A 26123-nucleotide genomic window follows, 5' to 3' on the forward strand; every position below is an offset into this window, starting at 1 on the left:
CGCCCGTTTGCTTTACACAAGCTCAACCGATTAACTCAATCATTTTGCCTTTTAAAGCTCTCGCCTGAGGCAGTGTAACCGACCGCAATCTTATGAATGTACAACTTGACTCTACAAACTTTCAAGCAAGCAAAAAACTGAGTACGTCGAACTGAATATGTCCAATCATACTTTGAGATTTCATTAACTGATGAGTACCAGCAATTAAAAGGTGGCTGTGTATTTGCAGGTGAAAGTAGTAAAATTACCTGCCAACATTGCTTACCACAACCGAGTACTGTAGACTTTTTTCTAGCTGAAAATCTGAACATTTACAGTACAGCAGTAAACGAAAAAGAAAAAGTTTTCCAGGATAATTCATTTCAAAAGCAAGAGCAAAGGCAGATTTAGACTTGGATTACGGGAAGTCCCAAAGCGACTCAGGCTACGAGGGATGCCGTAGTGGAGGGCTCCAAAAATTTCGACCACCTGAGGTTCTTTAAAATGCACTGACATTGCGCAGTACACAAGCGTACTGAACCTGCTGGGACTGAACCTGCGTTCTTCGCATCAGCAGCCAAGCACCATAACCACTGAGCCACCATGGCGCCTACGAGAACAAGGCAGATTTACAGCATTTTGTGCAATGCAACTTTCTCTCTGCTGAACTTCCTGTAATCCCTCAATGCTTACCATTGTCCCATCATAACTGCCGTGGCAGGCTACCCTGCAGAATATCGGCCAACAACAAAGCTCTGCATTCCAGCCGCACTTCATTACTGTTTGGCAGCAATAATGAGCGCATGGCCAACAGCCAACACATTGTCAGGATGTTTCACGTTGGAAGTGGCTACACAAAACTGCATTGTTTCAAGTGGGTGCACCACGAGCCCCACCGCACCACAAACATATACTACTAAAAGATTGCATGTTATGGTAACATTAATGCAGCTGTAAAGATCAGTGATAAATACAGATGAGGTGCTCATGGAATTACTGTGGGCATTTGAAATGATTACATCGTAAGCCTGTTTTACAAACTCTCGTGAGACTTCCGCTCCAGAAAGTAAGAGTGAAAATTCAGCATTAAAGAGGCAGATAAATGACAACAGTTCAGTAAAAACTGCAGGCACACCAATTTAATTTCCAGTTGGACCTGTGCAAGCAGAAATGGGCAAAACAGCAAAAGAAGTAGTTGTGCAGTCCCAAATGTTGCCATGATGGCATATCTGCACTAACCGATGCCATAATCACTGCAAGTCTAACCTATGTCGCAAACTATAGGCATGCCATCCACTCTGCAGACTATGCAGCAATCTTCGCAGGTGATCATAAATGAAATCAGTGAGAATGATGTGCAATTTTAATCCTATAGTACTGAAGAAATGAGTTACAACGTGTGTGGCAAGCTGCAATACCTGCACACAGCAACTGACAGCAAAATGTGTGGCTTCCAGTGATAAACAATGTTATGCAGCCAATCAATCAGGAGAAAAGCATATCAATAGTAAAGAATGCAGGGCTGTTATGGAACAAAGTCATGTGTTAGGAGCACGTATGTCCTTAGTGCCAGATTATCCTACTCAAGTAACGGCACAGTATTAATAAAAGAATAAGGGGTATTCATGAAGAAATCCACAGAAAGCATCTCTACCATTTGAAAGATCCGTCGAAAGGATCGAATGCAAACACATGTAGATAATGTAAGGCAAGACTCACACCAGGAAGGGTCTTCTGTTGAGGATATACACCCAATGCTGGTTTGGTTCTGCATACACTGTCAACAACCCTTGCAGATTCTTCAAGAAAACGGTAATCTGGGGCAAAATGAGCACACACACACAAGAAAAAGACTTGCTTCCATGCATGCACTGTGACATACAAAATGCAATAGCTGCAATATGTATACGTGACTTGGTTGGAATGCCACATTTTATTTCTAAACAGCATGGATAAAAAATAGTCCAGTCTATACAGCTCCCAAAAGATGGCAGGGGTCCTGATCTTTTAATAACGAGTACCATAATTTCCGGTTTACAGAAGCCCTGTATTGCAGGGCTCAATTTCAGCATTTTTTCGTTGTTGCCGTAGGCGTAACCGGTGGGTGCGTTAACGGCATCCACCCATAGAGTGGATGTTATTAACGCACCCACCGGTCATTAACGCACTCACCTCGTATCAAGGTCAATCTGGGTCGCATAAGCGTACGGGTGGCTCTGTTTGGAACAGCTGCCTGACAGTGCAGGGGTGCATCACTTGACCACTACACCAGCTATCGCTGAATCTCACGTTACATAGTCGTAACCGTTCTGTGAGGTTTTTTTTTTTTTACTAGATTGTCAGCACCTGATATATAGCATGCTGACGCAAAGTGAGCAACTAGTGCATAAAAATGTATATGCAAGTACAGCGCAAGTACCAGAAAACATTGTAAAAAAATAAGCATTCGGAATTTCACGCCAGATTCGACGATACTGAAAAAAAAAATATACTGTGTAGTCCTTGCCTATAGATAGCCTACAAAGCACGAAACTTCATTTTTAAACATGTAGCGAATGTACTCACAAAACGGCGTGGGCACCATTTTGTTGTACAGCACGTAGCTTCAGCAATACAGGCCAGAGCAGGTGGCAATAAGGCTATTAGACATACCATGTTGCCTTTCACCATGTACCGCTTACATCAACATGGCGGCCACTGCTGTTTGAGTGAAATACTCCCTACAGCTTGTGGACTGTAAACCGGAAATTACGGTATATAAAAGAGGCCCTTCGTTTTTGGGTAAAACCAGATTTATGCCTGAAAATATGCCTTCCAGAGAATGTAATCTCCAAGTACACAACGGTGAAGGCACTATACGGCAATTAGCCTATCTTGTACTGCCTTGTACTTGCTCTCTAGAGAGCGGTGTTTTTCAGTTTAAAATATTTTAAACTTTTTCTTAATGCTTTAAAGTGCTATCCAAAGTTTGCCTTAAACTAAAGATAAATTCTAAAAAAATTTGTTTCAGAAGCGATAGGCCAGGACAAAGACACCGTCTGGGCATTTTACAAGCAGCACTGTACGAACAGTATCAATGCTAATCACATCCTACACTGAAGCCTTGAGAAGGACTGAGAAAGGAAGAGGAGAGGCAGAGAGGTTCTCCAAAGCTACTGTGCATTTAAAACAGTCGCTTTGATGTTTGATGCTTTTGGACAGTGCAAAGGCAGGAAGGTCTAGCATAGACGTGGAGAGATGGCACATGGACACAATAATGACAGTAGTAAATGAGAGAAGAAAAAAAGAGATATATCTCATTTGGCAAGCAGTTTTTTGATGAGACCTGTCATTTCTATATTGTTTAAAAAACTAAGAGGAACAAAGCACATTCCATGTACTGCACAAAAATGAGAGCTTGAGTCAATAATCCTCACTGGAAAAAAATAACCTGAAATCCGGGTCTCTCAAAATAAATTACACAATGTACTAAATGCTTTGAAAGCAGAATTTGATGAGACTGTGAAGGCCAAAGTTCCTGTGCAGGCAATACTGTTGCATGGGCTTGCATTTTTATGCAGACAAAATTTAATTATACCCTTTATGCACTTATATAACTTGTAATTAGCCCATTTTGCTTGAAGGCATTTCAAATAAAATCAGAGCTGGAACCCATGAAAAAAGCTTCTCATATATTATCATTTAAAGGGGCAGAACACTGAATTTTAAGGACTCAATTTTTTTCGACACAACAGAAAGCTTGCTGTCTAAGGTGCTGTATTCCGCAACGGTTTTATTGGAAATGCTGTAGGAAATTTTTTACTGAGAATTTTTAAATCAGCGCATGCTCCTGTTTCTATGTATCCCGATGCTAGAAACCGTGATCAGCGAGCATGACGGCCACTGCACATCGGCAAAAGCGTTGTAGCAAAAACTGATATATATCTCACCCGTGTGAGAGTAATAAGACATTTTTAGTATATGGGGTAACATCCATCTCAGTTTCCGTACCCAAAGCTGTTATGGCACGGTGATATACACCTCGTCGCTGAAAGATTTAGTATATCGTGGTTGCCACTCCATCCAAGAAATTCAAAACACTGCTGCGCCATCTAGTTACAAAAGCTAAAAGTGCATGGTTGACAATACAAAGGGAGCGTTGCTTTTCATCGACTGGCGCACTGGAGAGAGTGTAAACGGTAATAAAACATGAACACTCTTGAAAAAAAAAAAATTGTGCATTTAAAACAAGTGATATTTCAGAGATGTGGTCACGTGGTGTAATACAGTGATAATGGCAGGTTTTGCCCCAAGATGGCTTTTAATGCAATTTTCAATGCCAAATTGAAATCATAAATCCTCGTTTCTTTGATATTGCAGTGCTCAATTCTTACAGTTTGAGGCACAATCTTTTTTTTTTTTTTTAAATAATCTCATGACATGTTTTGGTCAGTGTTCAGTCCCTTTAAAATTTTACTTTTGAATTAACTTCATTTTATATTTTTTAGGCACGCCTTTTTTATCCATAAAATAATTTTTCTATTAAGCAATGTTTCATTTTAATGGGAATCTTCATCACTATCATTGCATTTATTCAAGATCTGCTCCAATTACACTTAAGTGGGGAAAGGTTTGTGACAGCAAGCAGTGCAGTTTTGTAGGAATGTCGTCATATCTGTGGTTTTGATACACCCTACTTCGTGCCACAAATAAGGAAGCCAAACTGCGGCGATAAGAAGCACATATATGATTATCATTGATGACCAACGACATACTAGTCGATAATAAGTCTGCCTTTTCTCCATCATTTGTGTAGCAGGAACTGTCATGGCAAACGCTGTGCCTGAGCTATTTGTCTGACAAAGTATTCCGAGTACTTTTTTTCTCTTTCTCAATTCGCTATAGTACTAGGCCTGTACGCGCCTTCGGCCTTTCCAGCACACTTCAGCCTTCCAAGGTCGAAATAAATATAACCTGACGCCACTCAAGAGTACCCCACCCCTCCCCTCTTCCTTTTGTCTTCTTAAAGGGGCCCCGAAACACATTTTCAGTGCATTGTTTTGCCTGTTGGTTGCATAGAATGAGTAATAGTGATGCTATTAGCATCGGTCGTACCGCGTGTACTGCGGTTTTTAATATTTTAATTAGCAAAAGCAAATTCGTGGCGCTGACGGTGTCACCATACAGTGGCGGTATTTAGCAGCGGATATGACATCACTAAGTGGGAGCCTGATGATTGGACGAAGAGTAAATATACTGCAAATTGTGTTAATAACTAGATATGTTTTGTCAAATTTTTGTGTTTTATATTACATTAACAAAACCAACTTGTTTGCCTTGGATAAAAGCACTGTAAAGCAAGTAAAACAAAAATACACCACCAGGGGCTCTGGCTACTTTTTGCATCTAAGGACTTTGCGCCTCTCTGTAAACATCCTACAACCTAGCACTCAACACTTATGGCTACTCTCTATGTATCTAAGAGTGGCTTTACGGAATCGATCCGATCGAGCCATTGCACTCTATAAGCGTTCGTTTCGGTCACAAGGAAGGATGCGTTCGTTTCACATTTAGCAGACAGTGCGCATCGTCAGATTGTGGAGGATCACCGGGCGGCGGCGCCACGCTCCCGTCAACAGCGCGCGCTCCTTGCTCGCCGAGACCAACCAGCGCGCTAGGAGCGACAGGCGATGGTAGGCGGTAAGCAGTAGCTGTACGCGCTATGCTAAATGTGTCGGATATCTTGCGCAGGCCGTCACACCGTCGCAGTATCTCGCGCTCGAGTTCGGATCCATAAGTAAGGGAACGTCACTTATCAGTTTTTCCCACTGATCTCCACTAGGTGGCTGGATGCCGCATTCCCGCTTTCTGAAGTGGGCGCAAGTGAAGCCACCGGAAGTTGGATGGCATGTCCCGGAAGTTCGGTGTTTGTTGTGTATTTCAATGCAAAAAGTCGCGTCTTTCACCCTTCCGTTCTCAGTTTCGCGTTGTTTTCGTGTAACGTCTGCTGTAATATCAAAGGAATAAGCAAGCTAAACGTGATAAATGTGAGCATTGTTCAGGGAACACTAATTTCAGAGAAACCGAAGTAAACAGGCATGCATGTCTCACCATGCTGCAGCAAAGGGGTACGTGCATTAAACACTATTTTCTGACCTGGTTCTTGTCTTCCGAGCGTAATTAGGAGAAGTATGGTGATGAGCCTAGGTCATCTTGAAAACAAATTTTCGCGTACCAAAGAACATGCAATGGCATGGAAATCCTGACACTCGAAAAGCCACTCATTATACAGCTGCCGCTGTTTCAATTTCGGGTTGGTGGCGGACGATGTCTCTTCTCATTGATGACAGGTGATGTTTATCGCTTTAGTGTGCCATTTACCTTCCAGACGTGCTTTTAATCTAACTCTATAGCACAGCCACGTTTCATCTACACAGCACCAGAGAAACGACTGACGATAAAGACGAATGCAGCAGCGCATGTGACAAGCGCTGTTAGAAGTCAACTGCACCAAGCATCACAAATAAAAGCCCATTCAAGCATAATTTGAGACAGTACGAAACAGTACAGTCGAAAAAGCAGTACCATATACATTTTGGACGCGGTAATGTGAACCAGCAGAACACCGACGGCACCTCGCCAGATTGTGGCCTCGCCCTAGCTCGCTCCGGTTCGGTGTAAACATAATTCGGTAAAATGTATGTTCACTGCAAAGTCAGCTGCCAGGTGAAGGTTTCTACCTATTCTTTCTTAAATTTACCCCCCATTGGTGGTATAACTTGGGCTTACAACGCGACAACACCACAACAAACAGCAGAGTTGGCGACGCTAGTGCAACAGGACGACACAGTTGAGCAGACGAGGCTCCGTACGTACAGCGACGTTCTGTCGTCTGCTAGTGTCGTCCCATAGCGATCCAATGGACCCTTATTTTTTAAACGTCTTTCCCGAGGACTTTGCTGCTTTCCTCATGCAGTTGACTGCGCAACAGGTAGGCATTGTCACGAAAAAAGAAGAGAACGTCGAAACGACAAAATGCTAAGTGGAAAACGAAAACTAAAACAGAAAAACCGTGCTGAGGTCCGATTTCGTGCACTGCTAAAGGCTGACTTCCGGGACATGCAGCCCAACTTCCGGTGGCTTCACTTTCGAGCGCCCGATGCAGCATCCAGCCCCCTAGTGGAGATCAGTGGTTTTTCCTTCTGCGCCGTCGACGTGACGATGAAGCATCGCTGGGTCAGCTGGGCGTTCACATGGTTGTTGTAACCATGCAAACAGCACTGAATAATAATTGGTTTTGGGGGGAAAGGAAATGGCGCAGTATCTGTCTCATATATCATTGGACACCTGAACCGCGCCGTAAGGGAGGGGTAAAGGAGGGAGTGAAAGAAGAAAGAGAGAGGTGCCGTAGTGGAGGGCTCCGGAATAATTTCGACCACCTGGGGATCTTTAACGTGCACTGACATCGCACAGCACACGGGTGCCTTAGCGTTTTTCCTCCATAAAAACGCAGCCGCCGCGGTCGGGTTCGAACCCGGGAACAAACAGCACTGCCAGCTTTGGCATGAACGAGTTGCAGAGAACAGGCAACCATAGAGTGCAAACTTGTGAACTTTGCGGAGGCGCTGATGAGACCATCGAGCACATCGTGTTGGAATGTGCAGGCCTACGCCCGTCGGTTTCGGATGCACAGGACAATTCCTCAGTAGGCCCCATGCCACCAGACGCGATCAGCGGATCCAACAGCCTCGAGGCACTAGCGATGGCACTTGATTTTCGCCGACCCGACGAGCCACTGCAATGGAAGCTGGTTGCGCGAACCAAGCGACGTTTGGAACATTGGTGGCGCACACGACACGGTCACGCTCCTTGAAGGCTCAGGGGACCAAAACGTGCCATGAGCGTGTGTTAGGTGTTTTTATTCTTTAATTTTTATTTTTTTTACAATCTTGGCTTGATCCGGTTTTTAGTACCGTTGATCTCCCGATACAAAGAGATAGCCAGTATCATCATCACTATGTGCTCAGATAGGCTGTTTTGATTGGTCGCATTAATGGTGACTTCCAATCGCAGAGTTGGAGCACTTCTGGAGGAACGTTTCCTGCTCGTTTCGGAGCAACTGTATTCCAAACGCAGATCTGAGCCACGGATCGCGTCTTCCAATCGTAGACAGGGAGCGGTTGCCGGGACTGCTCCGCCGAAATCGGCGGATCCGACCGGAAGTTTGCGTGACGTTTTCAAGCAGCGGCGATAGCCGCGCCCTACACGCTCTGGCCAGAGCAAGTGCACTCCAATCGCAATTTCAGGTCGCGCGCTCTGCGCCGGATTGAGGCGCTCTGTCACAGAGCGTGCAGACCGCTCCGGGCCTGCGATTGGAATTCACCATAAGTGTCGCCATGGGGAGAGTGAAATGGGAGTGGGAAGCTGCGCGAAAATTGAGTTGGGGGCAGCATTTTGTTTGCTTGTATTTTGAAACTTCATTGAATAACTCCCGTTCATATGCATCGATTCTCGTAATTCTTTTTTGAGTCAGCATCTGTGTGACATAAAGAATTAATCTGAAGTGCAACCCGCATCCGTTCAAGCAGTGTTTCGCAGCCCCTTTAAGCAAGCTAACCATCTTTCAAGGCACGAGAAAAGGGCCATGTTTGATTGCGCAGTTCGAAATAACAAAACGTCATTCCCGTACAGGCAATTGACCGCAAGAAAGAAATTTTTTTGCTGGCACGAAGCAAATTCCATCACTTACCACTAAGAAGATCCAAATCGGTGAACCCGTCCAATGGAACGTACGCTGTTTTGTCGCGAATGCCGTCGCACTCGCCGATCTTTTTGTGCCGCTTCACGCAGGGCAGGGAGCACGACCGGGCTGAACATTTCGGACAGCAGTACTTCGAAGGCTTGCCGCACTGGAGGCACGTCCTACGTAACAAATCAGCGCAGTCGGAATCGTCGCTGTAATAGCTCCACAACCCACGTGCACTCACCTTCCTGAAGCCGCCATATTTGTTTTGATTCCCGCACCACGGTTTGCAGCCGCCCTTGCTGCGACGGTAGGATCAGCTGAACCAGCACTTCCTGAACTGATGCATGACGTCGAGGACGCCTTGCTGACGCTACTGACGCCGTCGGGCGCAGTTGGAAACGCCCTGACAGTCACATGAAATCACTAAGTAGAGCAAAATTTTATTTGCGTATTTGAGGCAAAAAAAAAAGCATACGCTTTAGATGACGATGAAACCAACGAAAGTGATACCATCTTGCGCATCAGGGAATGACGGTTGCCTGGCAACGGCCGGCCACTTACTCCTCGCCCTCTTTCAAGGGCTCGCCCGCTCGCCGCAACTCTTCGTCGGCTCGCGCGTAATGTGGCGGGGGTGGGGGTGTGCGACGGCGGCGTCAGCCGACCAGTGTTTGTTCCGCTTGTACCACCGCGTCGGCGGCGGTAGCGAGTTGTTTTCGTTGTGGAGACGTGCGCCTAGTCGATGCAGCGTACCCGATCGTGCGAATGCACTGCGGCGCTACCCCGGTCAGCGGCAGGGACGCTCCCGAGCGCGACCTTAGTGATCCACTCACCCACTTTGCAGCAGCGGCATTGAACAGCACGGAGTGATAGCACTGCGCAGCGATCGATAGACCAAGAGAAGCAGCCGTAGGAACGAACACGATGGGGGAAACTTGTGCCCCTTTGCTGGCCGTGCTGTTGTGTTTGGCCGCAATGCTGCGAAACGCGAGCTCCCTTCAACCCAACGAAAAAGTCGAGACAGGAGTGCAGAAGCTCAAGAGTTTGTACATAGCGGCGGTGTTTCCCATGAAAGGCCATGGTGGCTGGCTTGGCGGCCAAGGATGTCTTCCAGCGGCGCTTATGGCACTGGAAGACGTGAACCAGCGATCGGACCTTTTAATCGGCTACAAGCTCGAAATTGACTGGAGGGACAGCCAGGTGCGTCGTCCTTGACACACATTTACTGTGCCGTCGAAGCACACCGCGCAGCAGAACGACCTTTGACATTTTCGTAGAGTGCCGCTGTTTGGCAGATGCTTGATTTACAGTCGAATTCAGTATCTTCTGAATGTTGCATCTATAATCTTTAAGCTGACCGCAGAACGGGCCACGTTAGCTTTGCGTGGTCCGTTCTGTCTTTGTTACGAGTTTCGCTTCAATGTCGGCTAACAGAAAGTGAAAATGTTGCACTCTGGGGTTACTGTGTGACGCTCTGGTAGTTTCCCACTAGTCATTAGTGTGATCTGTGTTGGAACATTGGCGATATCTGATTTATTTTAACGGTTATTTATTCGATTTATTTTAAATGATTGTCTATTCTGTCTTTCTTTTTGCAGTGCAATCCTGGCCTTGCTGCAACAGTCATGTATGACCTGCTGTACAATGAGCCACAGAAATTGATGCTACTTGGAGGGTGCAGTATTGTCTGTTCTACAGTGGCAGAAGCTGCTAAAATGTGGAACTTGGTTGTTGTAAGTGCTTACTGCACTCTTTTTAATTTGCTGCTTGACAACTGAGCATAAGAACATTGGCTGAAAGCTACATTGTTTTGAGGGATTAATCATTACCACCTAAGTTTGCAGCTGATTCAGACATTGCAGGTATGATCGGCGCACATGCGACTCGGTGTGTGTGGTAAAGTTTCTCGTGTTACCTGCATTTCCACGATTGTTGCAGAAGTTCTGAAATTTTTTCTTTGCATTTGCTATGGGATACATTCAGTTCCAGTTATACTTTTACTGGCCTTCACCAATTATAGTAGGGGCTCCAGTGAAGAAAACATAGGCTCCATGCAGTGGCTAGAGGGCGCTGCGGAGCAGCACCGCTTTCTGCGCCGCCATGGCATGTATGATGATACTGGGCAGGCGAACGCGCTCGCTGCACTACCTGCTCTCAAGTCCTCACTGTGTTTTGTATACGACCGCCGGCCATGTTCTAGTGTTGCATCATGCGTTGTGCTTTCCAATGTCGCAAGTGGCCTTTTCTGTTTTTATGCCCATTAAAGGCTTATAGCAATACGTTCCTGCCGCTGTGAAGGGCATAATTCAGTTGCGTTTGATTTTATTGTGGAAATTCACTCTGTGGCATCAATGGAACATAGGACTCCAATGAGTAGTGCATACCATGGTTGTGATGGGATGATTATGGTGTTTGAAACACGTCAGATACCTTTCATCTCTTGATGGCCTCTTGGTTGCATAGACTCGGCTAACGATAGTAATTGGCATGCGTTTCAATTGCGCTTTTTTGCATACGTTTGCGAGGTGCTTAGTGCAGATGTTTATTTGCAGCCATCACTCTGAATATAAAATAAGATAAAATAAATTGACAACAGCTAATTTGCACTACGGCGAGGTATGCGCACGCTGTGCAGCACAAGCAAACACAAAAGTTTATGGGACATGGAGATCGTAATAAAAGCCTGATTGTTTGGCACTCAATCTAAGCATGCAGCCACATACTGGAGGGTGTTCTTTGCACTTCCCTGTGTGACCTGCATAGTCCACCCCTCAATGCCTGGCCGCACCGCCAGCTGGCAAGAAAATCCAGCTTTTTCATGACTTCGATGCTCAGAAAACTTTTGTGAGCACCAGTACATGCTATTGGCAGCAAAGCTTACTGGATGTGAGTTCTCAGATAAAAAAGTAGCACTGCCTCTCAACCCAGTCGCTAGGTAATATTACCAGTGGAAGTACACGCCCCGTCATACATTCGTACATTTCGGGTGATATGCTTGCTCTCCCTCCTCCTCGAATTCCGTTAACTTCTGATTCCGACAGTACATACGTGTTTCAGATGATTACAAATATCAAAGAAACTAAAGCGCGGCGAGAAGTCTCACAAACAGCAAAAGCGCGGTTAAACGCCCGCAATTAGAAAGTAGCTCTAACGCTATCAAAATTCTAAATGCATGCTGCAGGAGTTGTAACGTGTGCGTAATTTGAAAATCTAGCTTTAAATACATGGCACTACGACTGACGTTCAATGTGACAGAGGTTGTCGACTTGACTGTCCGGACTGCTACAATCCACTTCTTGGTCGTGTGCAGCCTACCCGAAAACTTGCACATTTTGATGCCAAGCTTCCCCCCCACCTGTGATAATTCTGGACGCAGCATAACCGGTAGTTGTGTATTTTGCTTCCTGGAATTTCCTAGGTAATTTTCTTTAGTACTCACCATCATTGCAGCGGCGTGAAAGCATCTGAAAGCGTAATGCAGCGTGCGGCGCTTCCGCTCCCGCCGACCCACAGTTTCGTGAAAGCTGCGTTAGGTGGCAGAGGGCTCATGACCAAACTTGACTGTACGGAGCCTATAGCGCAAGTGCTTGAAAACATTCCGCACAGAAGAATATGATGTTTAGTTTCATATCTTAGTTGGGAAAAAGGTGTATGAGTTTTAATTCGACAACTCGGGGGCTTTCAGTACCTAAGAAGTCAAGAGGCCAAATTGTTGACACCTGGGGAAGCATGATGAAGTTGTGGTGTCTGATTTCATTATAAACGTTTTTGATTTGAATGACATATCTTTTGATAGATTTTTATTTGTGCTCGAAATGTCATTCATTTTGTAGTTCATGATGAACATTACTGTTTTTGATGGCCTGTGCACAAGTCAGCTGTGGAGCTGAACCCTTGGTATGGGTGAATCAAAAGAGTTTTAATGCGTGCTGCCTTGTGAAATGGAGTTCAGGAACCGCAGAAACGTGTACACAGCCACCCTTACTGCAAGTTTGTCTTACTCTTCTTTTGCATGACAGTGTTGATGATATATGTCCAAGGAATCAAAACATTCCCGGCTGAAAAATTATTTTAAGCATTTATCTCTAGGGGAACAAGCTTCCATAATGCTGTGGGTATTATAAACCTGTCTTGGAGATTAATTTCGCGAGTGCAGATGTATCTGCATGGTAGAAGTAAGAGAGCCAGTGAATACAAGAGAGTTGAATATCCTTGAACCATCTTGCTGGAAAAAGCACTTCATGTCCAATTTCACTTTCAAGAAGTTGAGCATCCTTGATATTGACTAGTTGAAAGTGTCCTTGTCTAGGATTGCAGGTGATGCCAAGTACTTCACTTGGTGCCTCGTGAAGCACAAATAGAGCACTGCACGGGCTCGGGCTTACCTGAAAGCCCAGGCCGGGTACAGCAACTTTTTGCCGGACCTGGGTCAGGCTTGGGCTTTGGGTTGCAGGCCTGGGCTGGGCTCGGGCTTGTGGAGTGAACTAGTACTTTCACTGAACGCCCGCTTCTTATGTTCTCATGGTGTTAACAGACAGCAAGTCAGGATAGTAAGAGCCAGTTTTCAACTATATCCAAAGTGCAAACTTATTAATCTTCAGTAATATGTTATGTGACATGTTGAGTGTGAAAAAAAATGAAAACAATGCAGAAAATACAAAGTAATTCAGACAAAACAGCGTATATACCATTCTATATTTGCTAAGCTCATTTGCACCCTTTGCAAAGCTTTCCGGTTCTGAAGCACTGAAAGTCTTATCGTCACAGTACTTTTGCTTGCCAGTTTCTTAACTTTGTGAAATCATTGTGCATGAAGCATAATTACGGCATCCATAACAAAATGGAAAAACATTTGCTTTGATAATTCGGATATAGCCTGAGGCTATCAGGAAATGTGAGGCTGTCTTTGTGTTTCGGTGCTAGATTTTCAGCTCTGAGTGCGTCCCACTTACCTCCTCCCTAGCATGTGCCTTGGCTCTGTAATGTTCCACGCTCTATATTATCGAGTATCATATTTCCTGATACTCCCTAGCATGCGCCTTGGCTCTGTAATGTTCCACGCTCTATATTATCGAGTATCATATTTCCTGATACTCCCTAGCATGTGCCTTGGCTCTGTAATGTTCCACGCTCTATATTATCGAGTATCATATTTCCTGATACTCCCTAGCATGCGCCTTGGCTCTGTAATGTTCCACGCTCTATATTATCGAGTATCATATTTCCTGATAATCGTAGTATTATTTCCTCTCTTTCGTGGTGGTGCTCCTCAGAATTTCCCGAAGTATGGAGAAGGTTGATGTGCATGCAGGCAAATCTGGCCCTTGGAGGGTGCATCTAATAAATGCTTAGCTCATAGCACCGATATAGTGTGGTTTCTCTCCTTTTGGTCTGTGTGTTCGTGCTGAGCACTTTTCATAATATATGGCACAATACTTATGAGACTTCTCTCTTTTGTGCGCCAAGTCCTGCCTTCTTTTTTCTTCAGTTTTTCGTGCCCTTTATTCTACAAAAGCTTTCTAAACTAATTGTCTAAGATACGACAGCATTAACATTCAGTTTCAGTGAAGTATGTGGCCTGCAGAAATTGACATCTTCATTGTGTAATATATCAGAGCCCAGTCGATGTTCCCTCCATTTTTTTTTTGCTGGATCGTAATAGACAAGCGACAGTGGGAGGAGCAGCTGTTTGAACACGCGCAAAGTGACACCTCGCTGCCTTGTGGTCTTCATGCGTGTCGGTGGCGAACCAATTGCAATGGTACAGGCTGTTTGACATATGCTTTCGAAAGTTAAATCCGAAACTAAGAAGGCTGAAAACGAGCTTCAGTTGATCATTTTCAGCAAATAGGCATGTGTGGCATTCAAGGCTCTGTACTTTCTTCTGGGCGAAAAAAGGATTGCAAACTCAACGAGAAGGAGAAGCTAGAGAATTTCAGACCTCTATTTTAATAATGGCGCATTCTTTTTCACTGAAAATCATAGTTGCAACATTTCCACTTCTGTAGCACGCTTACAGCTATGGCCCAGCCCGAGCCATTAATTACGGCCTGTGCAGTGCTCTAAGCACAAACCTTTTTTTTCGCTGCCAACTTTCGTTCTTGTTCTAAGGCATACATTAACTGTTCCAAGTTTGTTGTCCACTTTTGAAACGCATTATCATATAATTGTAGGGATCCTTCGTCTGTGCCAACGCCAGTTATAAGGCCATTGAAACAAAACTATTGGACAAGTGCTTCGGTTGTGACATCCTTGTTAGCGAGTGCTCTTTTTGAAGTGGTAAACAATGGTCACAGCAAGTCAAAACGCTGCATGTTATTATAAGTGGTGCATGTATCATTCTCTCCTGAATTACTTTTCTAAGTGCTCGGCTACATCTCCTTGAAACCAAAAGAAGCAGAAAGCATTTCTGTCATCCTCTCTGACCTGTGGAATGGCTTTTTTTATTGTTCTGATGCTCTGTTTTACCTGTTACTGCGATGTAGTGTGTTCTGATATGTATCTAAATACTGGTGAAAATTGTTGCCCTTCTCAGGACAGTTTTTTAAAGATAGTTGGCCCTTTGCTCATGAAGGTGCGGTAAAAATTACTCTCCCTTTTGTAGGTGCACTTTTATCTCTAATTAGTACTTCCTTGTGTAGCATGTGTCAAAGCTTTCTTGGGCCCATAGCAGAACTGTTAGCTACTTTTGCACGTCCAGCTTGCAGGTCCATCTTGCAGGTGTTTCATTATTTTAATTTCATAGATATCCAGTAGCCCCTTTTTGCTAAAGAGGTACACCAACTTTCGTTCTTAGTAGAAATTTATTGCTGCAAAAATTCTATTTAAATTTTTTATTTTTTTGCTTCTTGATTCAAATCTGTATTTCATTTTTTGACCTTTCCTAGCTTATAAAAGCTTTGTTTTCAGTGAAATTAGCATCTTTGTCATTAGGGTGACGTTATCTATCTATACACGCCAACTTCAATTTGTCCTCAGTGTCCCTTTAATGTGTGACCTATCATCTGTAGTCCGAGAGTTCATCTTTCCACATTATTGTGCCGTCATATTACCTCAAATATAAGACTTTCTCCAAAATGTTTCATGGTTGCACTGTCTGGGTGATTCCTATATATAGGATTCAATATCCTGAACCTCTTGAATACTCAAAAAATGTGAATTAAGTTGTTCTCAGTTGCATGCGTCTTCAGCATGCTAACCCTCATCCACGACTTGTATGCCTCATTTCTCAAGCTTCTTTTGCTACCTTGAACGGTCAGCCCATCTCAGCTTAGAGTTCACTGCCGTTAGCATCTCTTCATGTGGAAACTTCACCTGTAATTATTGTCAGTGTATGATGAAAGGTAGTGAGTATATGGGCCTTGTGATGACATGAAGGGTGAAGTAGTTCACCTGGCAGTGTTCACACTTATTAAGTGATGCCACAGAGGATAGTTCTGGGGTTTTTTTTCAGTGTTTTGGAAATGTTTGCAATCTCTATTGCGCGTAATATGCCTGTGTTATGTAACTGGTTTTTCAACTGTAGTTCTGCAGTGTTTAATTTCTTGGCTGTCTGATTTCACACACTTTGAATGTGTTAAGGGTAATGGGGGACGATATTTACGCAGTTTAACTTGAGGTGCCTTCAAAGTTCCTAAATTATAAACTTACTCCACTGTCAGTCAACATGTAATGCTGGCTCTTTCCAATGGATTTACACATAGTTATGTTAGAACTCTAGTTTTCTCCTTCAAACTTGTAGCACTTGCAAATTCCTGTGTCTTTCGATGCAGGAATGGTTGTCAGCTTGCAAAGCCTGGCACAGTATTCTTGATCCAAGTGCATCTTGTCACTAAAGCATCTCTGGCATTTCACTAGCATCCACAAGCAATCTTCAATAGTATGGTAGCCCATGATAGCTGAAGCAGCATTTCTTTTCAAGGGAGTTGAAATAGTTGAACTTCTCAATCAAATGAAGCCATAGTTTGATTTATCATTTGGTCAAACTATTCTCAAAACTTGCCCAATTGGGGCAACTCCTCAAAGAAAGGCACGATGGGTAATTTAGCTTAAGTTCTCCCAGGAGAAGCGGTGACATCTTGAGTAGCTGGAGCCTCTGTTAGCAGTGACCATTAACAATAGGTGGTTGTATTTTCTGAGAGGTCGGTCAGAGAGAATGCTGCTTTGTCTCATATTCAATCACTGTCATTTCTTCCGGTCTTTTGCCTCTTATAAAGGAACATTATTTGAACAAGCATCACGAAATCATTAGTCAGAAGAACAATTGCGTTGTTGACGTACTTGATACTCTAGTTATTGGGCTGTCCACTTGAATATCAGTCTTTCAATAATTGACTGACTTGTAGCCTTTTCAAAGGTCTCGTTGCAGCTTTCATGTTTTGGCAAAACATGTTTCTCATGGCCCACACATAGGCAGACATAGACTGAATTCTTCGTACAGGTGCATAAAAAGGTTCTTTAGTGCGTGCAACCTTGCTCAGCAGTGGAGCCCAGGAATCCTGCAGTATGCATAAAGCCACCCCCTCTTAAAGTGTGTTTTAGAGCAAAAGCTCTACTTCACAACCAAAGCTGCAAAAGTCAGACCATCGCTGAAGCTTTGACCTTGACCTTGAATAAATAAATATTGCCGCAACTGGGTTTCGAACCCGCGGTGCCACGAACAGCTCAGCTTCGCTGGCCACTGCATGAGATCACTATGCTATCACCGCAGCTGATCATACTTCGTATTTAACTGCAATACACTTTCGCGCTGTGCATTGCACATCGTCGTCTTCACCAGCTTCCATCTGCGGCACGAACAGATCAGATCAGCTTAACCTCAGAGCTTAACCCGAGTCTAATATTGTTGCCAGACGTGCTGACCACCCAGCAAAGCAAGACCATGAGCCAATCGGGCTAAACATATGCTGTCGCATGTCTGCTCGGTTTAACTACAATAAAACTGTACCATTTTTTTTTCTCTTTTGCACCACAGTATGAATGGTGTCAAGGAATAAAAATTACAGTTCACTTGCATGCACATGCCTTAGTACCTGTGACCGATGCATTACAATTCACTTGCATACACATGCCTTGGTGTCCGTGACTGATGGACTCTGCACTCACTTAATGTGTTACGTATTTCGTTTTGTTCTCTTAGGACTTGATTGATTTTTTGCTTATTCATGAGCAAATGCTTTGTGTTAGAAGTTTGATTTGTATAGCAAATCTACAGATTGTTTGCACTGACATCATAGTGGCCGTCATGTTTGTGAACTAGGCATGCGGCAGAACTTTGTGCATTTGTCAAATCTATTTATTGCCTTCTGCTCTGATCTGCACGGTGAAAGCTTGCATGATATGCCATCGTGGCACACATAATGTCACATGCAGCGGATCTGGTATTCAACACTGGCTGCCAGAATATCTTCAGGTTTTTTTATGCATTTGTTTGATACAGTGTTTATTTGTGGTAAACTGTGAATTCTGCAGTAGCTTTTAAAAAGTCAGCTGCCAACTGGCCTCCACAGCTAAATTGGGTTGACCGCTCTGCTAAATGCAGTGTAGTAATTACTTTGTTGTGAAGAATCTGCTCTGTGTGCAAAAGGTACCTTTCTTAAACCCTTGGTGCTTGGCCATCTGAGGGGAGAAATGCTTATGAAACGTGCTACCTTAGCCTCTAACCAAATGGTTTGGTCTGAGCACAGGTGGCGTTTCCGATCACCAAGTCAGCAGCTGCTTTTTACCCGTTAGAAAAACTCAATGGACCTAAACAGCGCATATATTCAGACCCAGTTCCTTGCACATAGATACAAGTCGGGTGCTCTTGTACAGCAGTTCTTCATCCTGATTATGTTTAGCACCCGTTCGGCATCAGTGTAGGTGATTGAAGAGCTCAAAAAGAGTTGGGGTAGAACCACTATCTTATGATGACAAATGCTAAGTTTTGCCATTAGGTGTAATTGTGAACTGAGCTTATTTTGTAGATTTACCCTAGAATGATCTCAGAAATGCTGTGTGGGTCCAATTAGCTAGTTCATTTGTGCATTGAACAGTAAGGCGACTTTTATTCACTTGACCTTAAAATATAAAAGTCTCAGTAAACATAGTTTAAAGTTCAGTTCAAATACTAGGGTCACTACACCTGGTTACTCAGATCTGGTTACTCAAAATCACTCACCTGCCAGCAGAGCAGTTCGGTTTGGGGAACCAGGGGGCATTTTTTTCTATGCAATCTTCCTCTGGGAAGGCCAACTACCAGGTCAGGAGGCACTTGCACCAGAACCAGTGGGTATTTGGTGGTGCTCAAATTCAGACCCAGTGGCTCCTGAATGAGAGGGAGATGCTATACCACTAGGCTACTTAGCATACTGTTTGGAGAAAACAATATATATATTCATAGTTGCAATGTAGGTGGAATGATTTTGCAGAATGACTTCACGTTGATTGTGAAATGTTTTATGGTTGCTGTTTTACAGATATCATATGGATCTAGTTCACCTGCACTGTCCAATAGGAAACGTTTCCCAACATTCTTCAGAACACATCCGTCAGCTACTATTCACAATCCCACACGCATCAAGCTTTTTCAAAAGTTTTCATGGTCAAGAATTGCCATCATTCAAGAAGCTGAAGAAGTTTTTATATCTGTGAGTTGTCTTGATTTTATTGTTTTTAAAACACAGTGAAGCCCGTGAAAATTAAATTTGAACAATGGGGTTTAACATCCCGAAAAGACTCATGGACATGTAAGGGTTGCTGTTGTGGAGGGCTGTGGATTAATTTAGACCACCTGTGGTTCTTTAACATGCGCTGATATGACACAGCACATGGGAGTTTTGTATTTTGCCAAGCCAGGGTCAAACCCGTGACCTTTGGGCTAGCAGTCGTGTGCCAAAGCCACTGAGCCGCTACGTTGGGTTAGCTTGTGTAAGAAAAAGAAAACGGGAGATGCCGTAATGTCACCTTCTCTGAAGCCAGGACAGGAGGAGCAGCTGCTTGATCAGTGTCAGAAAGCCCAACACAGCGCCTCAATTTTCGTGCCATAACATTCCATTGCAGTTCTTTGTAGGGTGAACTAGTTTACGCAGTTTGAAGAAAACAACCCTAAATAAGGATGTGTGTGTGCATGCAGCCAGTTAACAAGTATGGCTCCAGAAACAAGAAACGGCAGTTGGAAGGGGGGAAATTGGGCCCTTTGCAAACACTGGTAGCACTGTTGCTAGCAGCCCAATTATGCCTAAAATTGTTGTGTTTCTTTAGTCATGCTGTTTAGAATATTCTTTTAGAGGAAGAAGGGCCTCTCCTGTGTGTTCTTTCCTCCGTGGTGATGCAAAATGTAGACCATACTGTCATCACTGGATGAGTGGCATGGACTGGGACCTTAATTTTCAGTTCCATCTCTGCCCCACCGTGGTATTTGTCATCACTAGAATGCCCAGTAAAAAAAAAAGAAAAAAAAGAGGGGGGTTTAAAATAGACTTGGGGTAGTTAGTGTAATTATTCTTGTCTGTTTCTTTTTATTTTATCGCCCTCCACACCAGCTAGGCAGTTGCAGCGATAGCAGGGCATATCTTTGCCTGATCCAAAGACAGGGTGTTAAAAGGATCAAAATAGATTAGAATGGTGATATTATCCTTGCTTAGAAGTTATTGGCTTGCTATTGGTTCTAGTTGTGTTTGTGGAACTTTCAGTTCTTGCTTCTTATTTTTAGGGGGGGATAAGTAAGTCTTCCCTCATTGTTTCAGCATCAGGTGCTAGTTTCCTTTCTTTTTCCACTCTTTGTGCGAGATGAAACCATCTGAGCGGCAGGCTTGTCTCCATCCTGGTTGCTTTTTGTCAAAAGATATATTGTGGGAGCAAGTTGTTAGTCCTGTACTCGGCACATTGCTACTGGTGGGAAAATTCAGTAATATACTTTTGTATATTGTGTGCTCAAGCATCTGTGTAATGTTGCTTTGAAAGTTTTTATGTGTTGAAAGGTTTTTTTTTCTTTTGGCACATCTCAATAGAATCAACAATCTGTCTTGTGATTTAATACGGCTTTCGAACTTACGCACACAAACTTAAGTGGCCTTTTTCTGCCAGGTTAAAATTATTTTAAAGGCAGTATGCGTAGTCATATACAATAAAACTTAATTAACTGAGACTTCCAGGGGCCATAAAAGTGATAAAAGAGGCCATAAGAGTGTCTGTATCGTCCAGAGGTCGAATTGTCGAATGGCCCCCAAACGACTGCCAGAAACTCCATCACAGTGAATTTATTTCATGAAAATGTGGGCACCAGTCTTCTGCTTTTGAGGTGAAAATTGTAAGGCAACAATTTTCTGTATTTCGTTCATGCGCTTTTGTGCATGCACACTGTCAGGAGTGTCAAAGCATAAGTGCTGCAAAGTCCACAACTTCTGTGCAGTGCAGCATGGTAGCGGTGGAGCCTCCTCACAAGCGGCACCGTTGTGTGTGAGGAGGCTCCACCGCACAAACTGGAAGTAGCAAGCGGTGAGTGTGCAGTTTCAGCGCACTAGAACTGCGCAGACAGAAGGAAATGCCTGGCAGTGCTGGAGTCATAAGGCACCTTCTAAAAAAAGAAAAAAAATATTAGCAACGCACCAAACGTCGTTCAAAATGGCATGAGGGGTGCTCGGCTGACTGGCCAATTCACAATCGATAGCTGCCCTAGCTGCAGGCTGCCAGCCAAGCTCGGAAAACAAAACTATGCAGGCAGTCTATTTCTCGTCCCAGCGACGGCAGTCCTCCAGTCATCGTTGCGCCTGCTGTTGCGTGAACGTTACAGGTGCACGCAGAGGCATTGTAAGGCTGAAAAACACCCATTGTGGTGGCACGGCGCGTCATTCCCCTCTCTCCTGCAACATATCCTGATATCCTGCTTTGCTGTGGAACATGATTCAGTGACACATCACATGAAAACCCTAACCTAGAGAAAATATTTACATTTCTGGAAGATGCAGCAGAGAAACAGATTCCTTGACATTTGAAAAAAAAAAAAGCATTGATGAAAAGACACTGTGCATGTTTCGCGACATGGATCAATGTCTAGATTGGTGATGTGAAAGTTAACAAAGTAAAAAAAAAATGGTAAGGAATACAAACACAGTCTGAGCATGTAAAAACACATGTATGTGTGTAGCAATACTGCTTTTGGAAATTGGATGAAAACAAAAGGCAAGCATGTTTTATTGCCACTTGCAACATTTGAATCGCGAAGGTTTCAGTTACAAGCTCAGAGTCGCAACCCTGGTCATACCTATAATTCTTTGCAAGTGCCATGCCTAAGAATTGCATAGAAGGTGGTGTTCCCCAGAGCTCTGCTTCCTGTCTTTTGTAGACCGGTGAGGATCTAGAGGCACGCTGTAAAGAAGCACACATTGAAATTGTTACCAGGCAAAGCTTTCTGACTGATCCTACTGACGCAGTCAAGAACCTTGTGGTGAGTGCTTTTCTGCCACAGCTGGGAAGTTCATCTGCGCATTCACATCTTGTATTGCATGATTAACAAGATTTTCTTCTTTCACATCTAATTCCAGAGGCAAGATGCGCGGATCATTGTTGGCATGTTTTATGTTGCTGCAGCACGACGAGTGTTTTGTGAGGTATGTGCAAATCTGCATGCAGAAGGGCATCTTTTATTTTAATTTATTGTAGATAGTGTTGAACAAAGTTGTATCACTAAATTCAAAATCATTGAACACATTCAGCAGTTACCTTCAGTATCTTGTGCAGGTGCAAGTAATCTGGAGTTGCTAAGGCACGAAGGCAGGCCAGTTGGTCTCTAGAGTGTATAGATGTGCTTTGAGCACATAAGAAAAAAAAAAAACACAGGACAGAGAGAGGAACAATTATACATGGGATGAATGTTCATTCTGTGTATATGTGCTTCTTATTCTGTCATGTCCATTTATGGGCTTACATGTCCATTTAATCTGGAAAAATGGAAAATAATAAACAAATAATGTGATAGTCTTGTAACCATCTAAGTTGTTCTCAAACATGTGGACCCGCAAGGGCACCTTGAGCCTCAAGATGATGGTGCTTGGTGCCACGACAGACCCTTAGCCCCTATACCGAAGCTGTCATCTGCACCGTAGCGATAGGCTTTAAGGTGAAGGGTAGAAATTATGAACGGTGGTGGTCGGGGCCATGGTCAAGCTCCAGCCGAAGGGATCCCTGTCTGTCTACCAGTCGGGGAGGTTCCGGGGCCTTCTTGTGTCTGTAAGGGTGAAGCACAAGTGACAGAATAGGAACCCTTAATCCATACATGCCGCATAAATTCTCAATTCCCCCCTCCCCCCACCCCTAAAAAAAAAACGATCGGAACCGGAAACAGAACCACACCGAAGGAATGAAAGTGTCAACTCCGAAATCTCCTGAAAATTTTTCCCAGTTCCTGATAGTGCACGCTGTTGAGCAAAATGCTCCAGTGGCCATGCAATCAATGTTCATAATACAAAAGTGGCTAGAGACCAACATAGGCGTGGAATATGAAGCAAAGAAAACTCTCCTCCGGAGATCTGCTTGTACAGGTGAAATCAAAGAAGCAGAGTGATGTATTACTCGCACAACAGAAACTTGGTGACCTTGACTTACTGTAACACCTCACAGAAGCCTCAGCAGCGTTCAGGCAATAATTTCTGAGCGGTTGCTAATGCCAGAGGATGACAACGAGCTCCTCGAGAATTTGCGAGACCAAGGCATAACATCCCTTTGCCGTATCACTATAAGGCGCAAGGGAGAAGAAATAACAACACCTCACATCATACAACTTTCAGCAGCACTCGCTTGCCTGAGTCTGTCCGGGTTGCATTCATCAGGTGCCCAATGCGCCCATACATCCCTAACCCTAGAAAATGTTTAAAATGCCAAAGGTATAGCCATGGCAGTAAGACATGTAGAGGCAAGGGGACCTGTGGCAAATGTGCCAAAACCGAACACAACAAAATGTACGAATTGCTAAGGACCACATGCAGCCTACTCGCGAACCTGTGAAATCTTCAAAAAAGAAAAGCAAATAATCAATCCTAAAGTACGTAAGAATATATCATACCCTGAGGCACGAAAAAAGTACAATGAACAGACATCCAGGTCATATGTTGACGCTGTGCACCGGGGGGCGGAGCGACGTCTGGTGACAGTGGGCACACAGTACACCGTGCATTGTTGATGTGTGCCTGCCCCGTCCCCCACCCGAACGGCACATCGGTGTCAGCACATTGACATCCCAGAGGTGCGCCTGACGGCAGCCTCTGGGACAACCGCAGCTAGTGGGAGTGGTAACGCACCACACCAACTTCAGGGCCATCTATATCTCTGACAGGTGCAGCCAAGGCTGCCCTGCCATCTCAAAAGAAAGGCTCGCTGGCCCATGACGAGGCAGGCCGCACGGCTTCCCCCCATCGGGAGAAGCCACAAATTCGTACACCCACGGGTTCCCCCGCTGAAATCCATCGCCTCCTCCGAGGCGATGGATATAAGCAGTAGTCCGCCTCCGCAGCAGCAGCGGCGCAACTTCCTTGAACACAAAAAGAAAGGCAAAATTCCAATAACGGGCCCCACAAAACTGCGAGCATAGGTTTTTAAATACAGTACATCCCCAAAAGGCATCAGATATGGCATTCCTAATTCACTGGAACTGTCGAGGCATATTAAAAAACTGTAGTGATGTAAAAGACATTTTAGCTTTATATTCCCGGCTGTTTTATGTCTCCAGGAGACAAACTTAGGATCAAAACAAAAATATTTTAAGTAAATGTAAAGTCTTTCGCCACGACCGAGAGCAAGCAAATAGGCTCTCTGGAGGTACTGCTATAGTCGTCCAAAGTAGTGTGGCCATTTGAGAAGTCAAGCCTCAGACTACGTTTGAAGCCATTGCAAAGTAGTGTGGCCATTTGAGAAGTCAAGCCTCAGACTACGTTTGAAGCCATTGCAGCCACTGCTGTACATTTTAAAACAATTACAATATGTTTCGTACATCTCCAACCACACCTGACAGAGCACTCCATGACGTAGAAGAACTTTTAAAACAATTACCAGAGCCATATCTGTTAGCCGGGGATTTTAATGCTTACTCCAATTTGTGGGGAAGCAAACAAACGGAAACTAGAGGCCATCTTTTAGGAGATTTTATTCTGTGCGATAATATATGCCTAGTCAACACAGGCAAACACACATACTGCTCTCTGAGCTCAGGAAAATGGACCTGGATAGATTTGTCTCTTACATCACCGTCCGTTTTTACGGATTTTAAGTGGGATGTCTTGGACAACCCATATGGCGGCTATCATCTACCCGTTCTTATCAACCTAAAATCTTCTTCGGAAACCATACCAGCAAAACCACGACTTTGGAAGCCGCACTTGGCCGACTGGGCGCTGTTTCAAGAAAATACCAGCCTAGATAAATAGATCCAGATAACTTCAGTATGATCTTATGAAATTTTCACAAATTGCATTATTTCCGCTGCACACCTAGCTATACCTCAGTCTACTGGAGTGGTGAAACAAAACAACACAGCCTGGTATAAAAAAGAATGTATAGTAGCAAAAAAGAAACAAAACAAAGCATGGGGAATCTTGAATCTTTCGCAGGTACCCCATGCAGAAAAACCTCATAAACTTTAATAAGGCAAGGGCAGAAGCTCGATATATCCGCTGTCATGCCGAAAAGACTTTGTGGCGAAGTTATGTGTCATCCAAGTTAGACCCACCGCGGTGGCTCAGTGGTTAGGGCGCTCGGCTACTGATCCGGAGTTCCCGGGTTCGAACCTGATCGCGGTGGCTGCGTTTCGATGGAGGCGAAACGCTAAGGCGCCTGTGTGCTATGCGATGTCAGTGCACATTGAAGGTCCCCAGGTGGTCGAAATTATTCCAGAGCCCGCCACTATGGCATCTCTCTCTTCCTTTCTTCCTTCACTCCCTCCTTTAACCCTTCCCTTTCGGCGCGGTTCAGGAGTCCAAGGATATATGAGACAGATACTGCGCCATTTCCTTTCCCCAAAAACCAATTATTATTATTATTATAAATAGCCCAACCAAATCAAAAGAAATGCGGGAGAAGGTAGGAAAGCTGAATGGTAAATTCTCCCCATTCACACTTCCCCTTCTAACAGCCCCTGGTATACAGACAAACATCGAAGAACAGGCAGAGATTTCAGGCGAATATTTTTCGGCAGTTTCCAGCTCATCACACTACACAAAATCATTTCTAAAGTACAAAAACGCGGCCGAGAAACAAAGACCCCCTACAAGTGGATATACAAATGAGCCATATAGTAATCTTATTACAGTTCAAGAAATCCACACAGTCTTGTACGCTGGTAAACAGACCGTGCCCGGCCATGACGGAATGCACTATCAAATGCTGTCCCACCACTCTGAACCTGCTGTAGAGGCACTTTTAAATTTTTGTGATAAAGTTTGGGTATCGGGTA

The 26123-nt window shown here is 44.2% G+C and overlaps 2 protein-coding genes across 7 annotated transcripts in view; one reads left to right on the top strand and one right to left on the bottom strand.

Moving 5' to 3' along the window:
- The window catches only part of LOC144115490 (box C/D snoRNA protein 1), a 47459-nt gene extending 38376 nt beyond the window's left edge, over nucleotides 1-9083 (bottom strand). For 3 of the 4 annotated variants that reach the window (XM_077649900.1, XM_077649897.1, XM_077649899.1), the window contains exons 1-3: nucleotides 8946-9082; nucleotides 8708-8880; nucleotides 1699-1796 (exon numbers count right to left, since the gene is read on the bottom strand). In XM_077649900.1, coding sequence (XP_077506026.1) covers nucleotides 1699-1796; nucleotides 8708-8880; nucleotides 8946-8962 — 288 coding nt within the window. In that variant the 5' untranslated portion in view covers nucleotides 8963-9082. Of the gene's footprint in view, nucleotides 1-1698; nucleotides 1797-8707; nucleotides 8881-8945 lie in introns of all 4 variants that reach the window. The other variant, XM_077649898.1, reaches the window with a different exon arrangement.
- Nucleotides 9084-9270: 187 nt separating this feature from the next.
- Nucleotides 9271-26123, top strand: part of GABA-B-R1 (gamma-aminobutyric acid type B receptor subunit 1) — a 75301-nt gene continuing 58448 nt past the window's right edge. For all 3 annotated transcript variants that reach the window (XM_077649895.1, XM_077649896.1, XM_077649894.1), the window contains exons 1-5: nucleotides 9271-9901; nucleotides 10300-10434; nucleotides 19159-19329; nucleotides 22026-22127; nucleotides 22225-22290. In XM_077649895.1, the coding sequence (XP_077506021.1) occupies nucleotides 9626-9901; nucleotides 10300-10434; nucleotides 19159-19329; nucleotides 22026-22127; nucleotides 22225-22290 (750 nt within the window). In that variant the 5' untranslated portion in view covers nucleotides 9271-9625. The remainder of the gene's footprint in view (nucleotides 9902-10299; nucleotides 10435-19158; nucleotides 19330-22025; nucleotides 22128-22224; nucleotides 22291-26123) is intronic.

The sequence above is a fragment of the Amblyomma americanum genome, chromosome 1 (genome assembly GCF_052857255.1).
Source record: "Amblyomma americanum isolate KBUSLIRL-KWMA chromosome 1, ASM5285725v1, whole genome shotgun sequence".
NCBI lineage: Eukaryota > Metazoa > Arthropoda > Arachnida > Ixodida > Ixodidae > Amblyomma > Amblyomma americanum.